The sequence below is a fragment of the Gobius niger genome (assembly GCF_951799975.1).
Source record: "Gobius niger genome assembly, chromosome: 11".
Classification (NCBI taxonomy): domain Eukaryota; kingdom Metazoa; phylum Chordata; class Actinopteri; order Gobiiformes; family Gobiidae; genus Gobius; species Gobius niger.
This window is the reverse complement of record NC_136862.1, coordinates 5,956,752-5,966,832: the sequence shown is the minus strand read 5'-3', so window position 1 is coordinate 5,966,832 and position 10,081 is coordinate 5,956,752. Positions and strand designations below refer to the sequence as shown.

General features: G+C 39.9%; 1 protein-coding gene across 1 annotated transcript; it reads left to right on the top strand.

The window, feature by feature from the left end:
- Positions 1–2,914: 2,914 nt before the first annotated feature.
- Positions 2,915–8,869, top strand: LOC306969909 (transcription factor Ovo-like 2; the record flags this gene model as incomplete). The annotated part of the gene is made up of 4 exons (XM_079565697.1): positions 2,915–3,014; positions 4,352–4,563; positions 6,367–6,556; positions 8,550–8,869. 4 exons carry the CDS (start codon positions 2,915–2,917, stop codon positions 8,867–8,869), a joined length of 822 nt encoding a protein of 273 aa, XP_079421823.1.
- Between the last annotated feature and the right edge of the window lie 1,212 nt (positions 8,870–10,081).

Below are 10,081 nucleotides of genomic sequence, written 5' to 3'. Positions count from 1 at the left end.
GATTTTAAACATTTTAACAGCCCAGTCTAGGTGAAAAAACACAAAGAGAAGCAACTTTGATCACTTTCTCCCTTTATTTAGTAGGATGAAGAAGTGTGATGATAATTTTAGTTAGTTCTGTCTATAATTAAAGCCGCAATCTGCAGCCTGTGCCTGTATTTCCTTTGTACTGGTGTAACCTGACTAACAGAAAGGTGTGTCCCATGTGTTTTTAGTCGGCTACGCTACAGTTTGTGCCTCGCCGTGATCCGCCTGACGTTCTTGGAGTGACCTCTATCAGTATTTGCATCGATGGTGCTGCTTAGTCTGCGCCTGCCTTGCGATTTGCCTGCAGAGCCTGTAGTGAAATCAGGTGCACGCAGTTTTCTTCTTGCACTTTCCACACACGAAAACGACACGGCTTCCGGGACAGAGCTGTGTTTATGGGCTCCATTAAAGTGGGAAAATGTGATTACCGAGGGAAAACACAACAGATGGATTGTGGTAGTGCTTTCAGATGTGCATGAGATGAAGAAGTAATTATTGAACACATACACTGACAAAATATGGGGGCTCAAAGTACTTGAAATTACTTGTACTTTCTTGTTTACCATAATAAATCCTTTCCGTAATCCCTCTGGGGGTAATACAGGGTCGTTCATCTCCCCCTGGTGTCTCTGGCCAGAAAACCACAACTGCAACTTGACTGCCACCGGAGCGGAGTCACCAATACACACTAATAGAATCACGAAGAAGAAGCTAACAGGCTAACGGACAATGCTAACTGTGGGCTAGCGCTACATAAACAGTATTTACAGCCAAGTTTTTTTTTGTTTTTTTTTTATTTTATTTTATTTTTTTATTTTATTTAAGGTAGTGCAGACGAACAATACAAAAACAGTAGACAAGTCCACTGACGTGTAATAATAATAATAATCATAAAACAAATTCTATACAACAACAACAAAAAAAGGGCACAAGTTAGAAGTGCTACCTTAAACATTTACGTGTGTGCGTGTGTGTGTGTGTGTGTGCGCATGTGTGCATGTGTGTGCGTGCCTGTATGAAATGCTAAGTGCGACTTGGATATGTTTATAGGGGAAACACAAGAGAAGGAGAGTTTGGCAACATAGAAAGGAGCAAAAAACAAAAACAAAAAAGAAAAACAAAAAGATACTAATAATAATATTAATAGTAATAGTCATACAACAAAAATATAGAATAGTGAAATCAATCAAATAGAAGACATTTCTTTCCAATTATACAATGCTTATAATTTTATTTATATTTATTTATTAATCATTTTTACTTATAAGTTCAATACCCTTTTGAAGTGGATGTAAGACCAGGGGCTTAAACTCTGCTGCCCGACCCTGGGGAGGCAACTCGCAGAGCAAGGACTGCTTCATCACCTCAGAGCAACCCACTGACCAGATGAGGAGAGGGTCTGCTCACTTGATCAAGCAGTGTTTTTACCTGGCTAATATCCACCTCTACATTTGTCATTTTACAGCCAAGTTTGAGTGAACAAAAATATCTCCATTGTGTATTTGGATGTACAATATCCCTCTGTCCCTTTGTCTTTTCTGTCAGCGTAGTATTTACTCTCACGGATAATTAATAAGTAAAAAAAAACGCAACATGCTACGACACCTGCAGTTGCGCTTATGGCCTCTAGGGGCAAGAGTTACTTAGTACTGCTTTAAAAATGTGTAAAACATGTCCTAATTTAGTTCTTAATCCTGATTATGTGTTTTTTGTCAACTTCTAGCTAGTTGAAAAACTTGTAATTTGTGTTTAGTTTGAATGGAACAAGTCGTTTCTTTGCTACACAGGTTACTTCAATATCATGCAGCCCTAGTTGAGACCCCAAAGTGGGTCGCGGGATCCTGTTCTTTGATCAATCGCAGAATAACTTTAAATTGTTTTGATAATCTCAATTTTTTTTGGCTTATTGATAAATGCTTAAAACAGCAAAACTCTTTAAAGGGGCTAGATGGCCATTTTATACTCACTACTGCCACCTCAGGTCTTATACGTAACTGCAGCTTCTATATAATAAGCTCATGCATGACGGCACTTCAGACCCGAAGTTTTTGAGTGACACGCAGGATTTTAGAGGCAGTTGTGGTGAACAGGTTCTACACATTAGGAGATGGCTGGAACATGTATGGGGAGGAAAATGCATAATTTTAACATTTTATAGCCCCTTTAAGTTGAAATTAATCATTTTATTTGAGCTGTGGTTCGTCTTATGGGTTGGAAGTGGGTCCTGAAGCTACAGTTGACAAACACTGCTATATGTATAAGGACTTTGTACAAAAACAGTGAAACAAATGAATCATATCAAGTCAGTATATTCCTTTGCACATGAATAACCACGGTCCCACGGTGCGGCTCTTATCCAAACACGCACACAAGAGGAGGGGTCCGCACAACCGCGGGTGCCTTCACACATTGTTGTCAACGGTCCACAAATAACTATAGCATCTTTTTAATAACTTTGAATGCGTTATAGAGAGCGGCTAATCCCTGCGAACAATCACAAAAGAAAGAGGAGAATGGGCTCATTTACCTAGCAGTTAAGGCTGTGGCTCCTGTTAACTCCGACCTGCCTTTTGTCCGGGGCCCGGGGCTTGGTGCGGGGCCAGTATTTGCATGCTAAGGGCCACTTGAATGCGAGCCTTTCCCCGGATTCTCACTGCCTGGCATGCAAAACCAGCGGGGGACCGGTGAAAGCGGCGCACGCGTACACACATCTCCACTCCGCAGGTGGATTTACTGTCAGAAAAACAACGGCCCCGCCTTCCCTGAAGTCCAAGAGTGTTATGGAAATGAGCAGTGATTTGTCTTGTTGCCTTTATGGCCCTGCAGATTAGGCTGCAGGTCAGTTTAAAGAGCTGAGCCGTTGCACGCAGTCGACAACATCGAGAAGATGCCGAGAGCGTTTTTGGTGAAGAAGAAGCGCGGGGCGAGCGGCGCCTGGCAGTGGAAGGAACCGGAGAATGTGGAGTTCAAAGAGGACGACGTACTGGGTAATTATTTGTAATGTATTTTTATTCCTTTTTTAGAGTATTATTTACTTTAATGTGAGACACTGCAGGCAAATGTGGGACTGGGTTTCTGAACATGTGCCTTCACTTGGAAACACAGAAATGATCCGATCTGCTGATGATTTCACTGAATAAACTTCACTCTAGAGATTTCAGACAGTTTTCTGAATCCCACTTTCTTTCAGTCTGGGAACAACATCCACCCTTTAAAGTTTTTTCCCCCTGGGTTTTGTTATCAGACTTTTACTAGTTGATCTGTCTAATTCCTTGCACGACTGAGATTTTAACTGAAAAAAACAAGTCAAAATTTGAGCAGCTTTAACCTTTCCCAAAAAACTAAGCTACAAATTCTCTCTCTGGCGTTTTTTGGGTTTAATTTTTTATTGTTCATTTTGTATTGTTCATTCGTGCATAATGTGTTGGATTATTAAACTGTGATTTATTTAGTTTCATTTTAGTCTGGATTATAAAATGAAATTGTAAAGATGTGACTATTTAGTTTTTTATTTTAGGTCTGAATTGGCTGCTTTAGTTCCCAGTTTAATCCTACAGGCCGGTGTTGGAACGACAATACTGATCTAAACGGATCTTTGTCCTCATCACATTGACTTTTTTTTGTGTGCCTTTTTGTCATTTTTTTGTCTCAGTCTTGTTGAGTTTTCGTTGTGATTTTCATCCTCCTTTTCATCTCGTTTTTGTCGCTTTTTTGTCGCTTTATTGTTGCGTTTCTTGCTGCGTTGCGTCGCTATTTTAATGCTTTTTTCAAGACGCTTTTAGATTTGGTTAAAGCCGAACTGGAGAAAATGCGCTGTTAAGAGGTTAAAGAGGATTTAGCGAAATTTTGTATAATTTCAGTCATTATATTCCTAATTTAGCTCCATTTTAATCAAGATTTTTCAAATGTGGTTATTAGTTATTTAGCTATTTTTTGTCAGTAAATTCCTAATTTAGTTTTTTTTATGGGAAAATTGTGAAAAAATAGGAACAATTTGGGGAAAAGGGGGCAAAAATTGGCAAAAATAGGGAATTAAATTATTGGAAAACTGTGAAAAAAATTAGTAATAGGAAACAAAATTGGGAAAAGATTTGTAAAACAAATAGGGGAAAATTGGGAAAAATTGTGATAAGAAAAAAATGTGGAAACACTCTCAGTCTGATCAGGACAATTAGGAGAAAGGTAAAGCACATTTTTTCAAACTTCTGATGGTTTACAAAGATATCTCTTCATTACTGTTCTCGATAAAGTCCGTAAAGACATTGAGATCCTCACTGTTGTGAACCTGGCCCAGCCCTAAAGGGAAATGTGTGTCCCGTCACAGACTCGTCTCCGGAGCAGTCGCCCGGGGCAGTGGAGATCCAGCAGCAGAGCCTCCTGGAGCCGGAGCCTGAAGGGAGCGGAGCGGCGGCCGACATCCGAGTCCCCGTCCCCGTGATGTGTTCGGGGTCGGGCTCGGGGCGGGACTGGTCGGCTCTGATGCTGCGCAACAGCTACTACCACCCGACCGCCATGGCGCTGATCAGCAGAGCCAAGGTGAGGACGGGCCCGTTTATCTGGGGGAAACAAAGGCTCCCACTGTGTCCATTTGAGTAGTTTGGACTAGTTTAGATGCTGTTGGACATTCTCTCTAGATTATTTCACTTGTTCTGACTCGTTTCAATACAAACTGTCTTTATTTGAGATACATTTCTTTGCCAATGGAGTAAGAAAATTGTCTCATCGGCAGTTTTACAAGATAACTTTAGAATCGTCTGAAATGTGATCAAACAAAGCAAAGTCATCTTGGTCCGATCAGGAAAAAAAAGTCTCAAAACAAGATAGATATTCACAATTCAAGTGGTTTAACCTCTTAACCCCCATTAGAAGAAGAAGAAGAAGGAGAAGGAGAAGTAGAAGAAGAAGAAGGAGGAGAAGGAGAAGTAGAAGAAGTAGAAGTAGAAGTAGAAGAAGTAGAAGTAGAAGTAGAAGAAGAGGTAGAAGTAGAAGAAGAAGTAGAAGTAGAAGAAGTAGAAGAAGAAGAAGTAGAAGAAAAAGTAGAAGTAGAAGTAGTAGTAGTAGTAGAAGAAGAAGTAGAAGTAGAAGAAGTAGAAGTAGAAGTAGAAGAAGTAGAAGTAGTAGAAGAAGAAGAAGTAGAAGTAGAAGTAGAAGTAGTAGAAGTAGAAGAAGAGGTAAAAGTAGAAGTAGAAGAAGAAGTAGAAGTAGAAGAAGTAGAAGTAGAAGTAGAAGAAGTAGAAGAAGAAGAAGAAGTAGAAGAAGTAGAAGTAGTAGTAGTAGAAGAAGTAGAAGAAGAAGAAGTAGAAGTAGAAGTAGAAGAAGTAGAAGTAGAAGTAGTAGAAGAAGAAGTAGAAGAAGTAGAAGAAGAAGAACTTTATTTATATTACCCAAATCTAGAAGCAATGAATGATGAAAATATGTCAAAAAAGTAAAAAAAAAACCACTTACAAAATGTGGCAAAACACAGCAAAAGAGGGATGAAAATTAAATAGCAACAACAGCAAAACACGACAAACAAAAAGCTTTTAGATTTGGGTAAAGCTGAACTGAAAAAAAGGAGCTTGGTTAGCCAAATTTTTTCTAGTTTGGCGTTACCCAAATCAACAAAAAAAAGCAACAACAAAGCAACAAAAAAGCATCAGAAAGTGAGAGAAAAAAAAGGCACAAAAGAGCAAAGAAAAGTAAACGCACAAAAAAAGAGATGAAAGTACAACAAAAGAACTGGCAACGAAATGTGACAAAAAAGGGATGAAAGTGCAGTAAAAAAAAACGCCATTAAAAAAGCAACAACAAATGGAAGAGATGAAAAAGAACGTGGGGAAAAAGTGACGGCAACAACGCAAGGAAAAAGATCCATTTACATCAGTTTTGTAGGTCTTAGCTTTCAAATGAGGCGTTACACTGGCCCACAGGCTGTAAACTCAAGAAGTCAAGAGCTTCAAGATTTGGGTAAAGCTGAACTGGAGAAACTGCATTGTTCGGTTAAGGCAGGGGTTAAGAGGTTAAACCCATGCTTGATATTTACTTTTTGTTGTGTAAACCCTGTGAGATTATTATGTTTTTCCCATCATACATTATATTTGTTAAAACTATAGAAAAATACCAAAGAAAGGATGAAAACTGGATTGGGCTGGTTGAGCTTTTATCTTCAGAAGCTTCCTCCAATTTTCCCTTTACCGGGTCGGAGTCACCAATACACACTAATAGAATCACGAAAAAGAAGCTAACAAGCTAACGGGCAAAGCTAACTGCAGGCTAGCACCACTTAAACAGTATTTACAGCCAAGTTTGAGTGAAAAAAAATATTTCCATTGTGTAACTGGCCCCATTTCTTCTCTGCAGTCGCGGCCCCGCAGCTCCCCCAGCTCGGGCGACTTCGTGTGCCAGGTTTGCCACAAAGTGTTCCCTCTGCAGCGCATGTTGACGCGGCACCTGAAGTGCCACAGCCTGGTGAAGAGACACCCCTGTCGCTACTGCGGGAAGGGCTTCAACGACACCTTCGACCTGAAGAGGCACATGAGGACGCACACAGGTAGCACCGCCATCTTTGATTTAACGGTTTCATTATTTTAGTCTCTCCTGCGCTCCAGTCTGAGATCCAAGGTCTGAGCGTGACTGACACAGGCTTTCACAGTCTCCGGATTAAACATGGGAAATGTGTGGATGGACCTGAACAGAGTGGTGCATTCAAGGCAGAAATCTCTGAAAACTGGGACACTTTTGTAAGGAAGAATGGGAACAAATCTCTCAAACTTGAACTGAAAGACCGCTTGCTGCCTCTAAGTCAGAGATGAACCGATTGAGCTTTTCGGCTACCCATACTGGGGCGAGCATCTGCCGATATCTGATATTTACCGAGAGACTTTCTTAACCTCTTAACTCCCGCCTGAACCGAGAGGATTTTTTTCCCATAATTTTTTTTGTTGGGTATTCAACTCATTTTTGTAACTTTTTTGTCATTTTTTTTCACATTTTTTTCATTTTTTTTTTGTCATTTTTGTCATTTTTTTGTGTCATTTTTTGTCATTTTTTATTCAAATTTCATCACATTCTTGTCATTTTTTTGGTCATATTTTTGTCATTTTTTGGTCAATTTTTTTTATCAAATGTTTGTCATTCTTTGGGTCATTTTTTGATCACATTTTTGTATTTTTTATTATCACATTTTTGTCATTTTTTTTATCACATTTTTGTAATTTGTTCATCAATTTTTTGTGAATTTCTTGTGACATTTTTGCCACTTTTTCATCAATTTTATGTCACTTTTTGGTCAATGTTTTCTCACTTTTTTGTCACATTTCCATCATTGTTTTCGTCTCAGTTTTGTTGCTATTTTCACAGCTTTTTTCCAGAAGCTTTTAGATTGGGGTAAAGCATTCTCTGAGTGAAAAATTTGATTGACTCTTCTCCATTGTAAGATCAATCAATTCATATTTTATCGTCATGTTACAGATACATTTTCTCTATTGATAAACATTTAACACGGGTATATGACCGGCTTTTGGTTACATTAACATAAACAACTCACATTAAGGGATCTGTTCATTACACATATGTGAGATCAGTTATTTCTTAGACTAAAATACAAACACTTGGCTTCAGCAGTGGTTATTTTATTTTATTTGGCTGCTTTTTTTTGTCAAAGTTTCTGACCCAGCCTTGATTAGCTTTAGCATGTTATTGCTAACCACAGAATTTCACGTGGCGATTTTAAAAATACATTTGAAGGTTAATACTCAGCGATTGAATTCTCCAGGTAAAAGGGTGGTAAAAGTTGTGTTTTTAAGGCGTGGAGAGCCAAAACTAGTATCGATTCTGTATCAGATGTTTGTAGCCGATACCCACTATCGCTGTAGCATCCCAGTCGTAATGATGAAGCGTACAAGTGGATCTTGTGTCTTTTTCCTTCTTTATTTCCATTTAGTACACAGTGACCACCGTAAGAGCTAAAAGCAAAACAATTTACAATATAAAGATCCATACACAAATAGAAATACTCATAAAATGAATCCAAATATTACCTTTTTTCCCCATTCCAACTGGGAGCTAAAAACCATAACCATAAGGTGCCATGTTCCCTTCCCGCAATGACACTCAGATTTAAACACTTCCTTATTCAGCACACAGGATATTACATCATCAAACAGGAAGTACTTCAAAATAATTAAATTATTATCAAGTCCATTACAATCGCATTATAGTATCCAGTATCGGCTCCGATATCCGATACCAGTTTCGGATCGGTGCATCCCTACTACAAACCCTGCGTTGCTCGCCAAAGGGTTATGAGGTAAAGGGTGCATTAAAGGGACTAGATGCAAGTTGGTAATTTTATACTCACTACTGCCACCTCAGGTCTTAGGTGTAACTGCAGGTTACGCCTAAGACCTTTCAGAGGCAGTTGTGGTGAACAGGTCTGGGCTCATTCTACACATGAGGACATGGCTGGAACATGTATGGGGATGAAAATACTATTTTTAAACTCCGTGTTGTCCCTTTAAGTGAATTGTTTTGTCTTTCCGCAGGGATCCGTCCGTACAAGTGCGAGCTGTGCGAGAAGGCCTTCACCCAGCGCTGCTCCCTGGAGTCCCACATGAGGAAGATCCACGGCGTGCAGCAGCAGTACGCCTACCGCCAGCGCCGCTCCAAGATCTTCGTGTGCGAGGACTGCGGCTTCACGTCCAGCCGCCCGGACGAGTACTTCCTCCACATGCGACAGTGCCACCCCGGGAGCCCCGCCCTGCGCCGCTACTACCGCCGCCAGGCCCAGGACAACGACAGCTTCAACCCGGCGGAGCGCAAAGTCAACCCCTACCTGCTCTACTCCAGCCCGTACTACATGTAGCTGCTACTCTCCAACAATACAATAGAACTTATCTACTGAACATGGATCACAAGACCTTTCATGGACAGTTGAAACCTTTGAACTATGAGGCTTTATCGCACATACACAGAACTATGGAGTAAATACTAGGGCATTATTTCCAACAACTTCACAAGTATCGTGATAGAGCGTCTATAATACAAGATATAGACCTATTCTGAATTTGAAGTAAAAAGGATCTTATAGGGGCACAAAAGTGAGGTTTTTATTATGCTGAATAACTCATTTTAACCTCTTAACCTCCACATGAACCAAGCACAACGTGACAAAAAACAATGATAAAGTGACAACAATGAGGGACAAGAAACGACAACAAAATGTGACAAAAACAGGGGCCAAAACAACAAATAAAACTAAGAAAACACGACAAAAACGCTTTAAAAATGCAACAAAAAGAGCAGCAACCAGGCAACAAAAATGTTACAGTCGGTCTTGTGGGTCTTAGCTTTCAAATGAGGCGTTACTCTGGATCAGGGAGCATAATGTCAGCTCTGTCTCACAATACATTTCTGAGGTCTTAATTGGGTGGAATAATGAAGGACCGTTTGGGAAACACCTGGAAGCCTGGGCTGAATGTAGTGAGTGAGTTTTTGGTGGTGGTCGGAGGGGCCGATGGCACAGACTGGCTGCCTCGCTTCTGTCAGTCTGCCCCAGGGCAACAGTAGCTTAACATCACCGAGTATGGAGTGAAGGAACACTGAGAAACTTGATAATACAGGCTTGAAAAGTAATACAAGTGTAAGCCGTTATTAGTGTAGCACTTTGGCTACCCCTGATCTGGGCTATAACTTTTCAGATTTGGGTAAAGGTGGAGGTTAAGAGGTTAAGTGTTTTATTGGAGTAGCTAGAGTGCATTTTGCGATACGTTCTGAGTAAACAAACATATTTACGTATCACGACACAGGTGCCACGATCCACATATTTTCATGTACTCTGTTACAATATATTGCCGATACAATATATTGAGCACAGAGTAAATACTAAACTAAGAACATAGTACCAGATTAGACTGTTACTGCAGCATAAGAGCACATTCTGTCACTTTGAAGCTGAATATTTATATGTATATTGTAAATAACTGTCGTCTAAATGGACAAATAAATTATTTTACAGCTGATTTGTTGTCGTCAATGGTGAGTTAATTATTTCAAGCCTGATCAATCCTGGCATTGA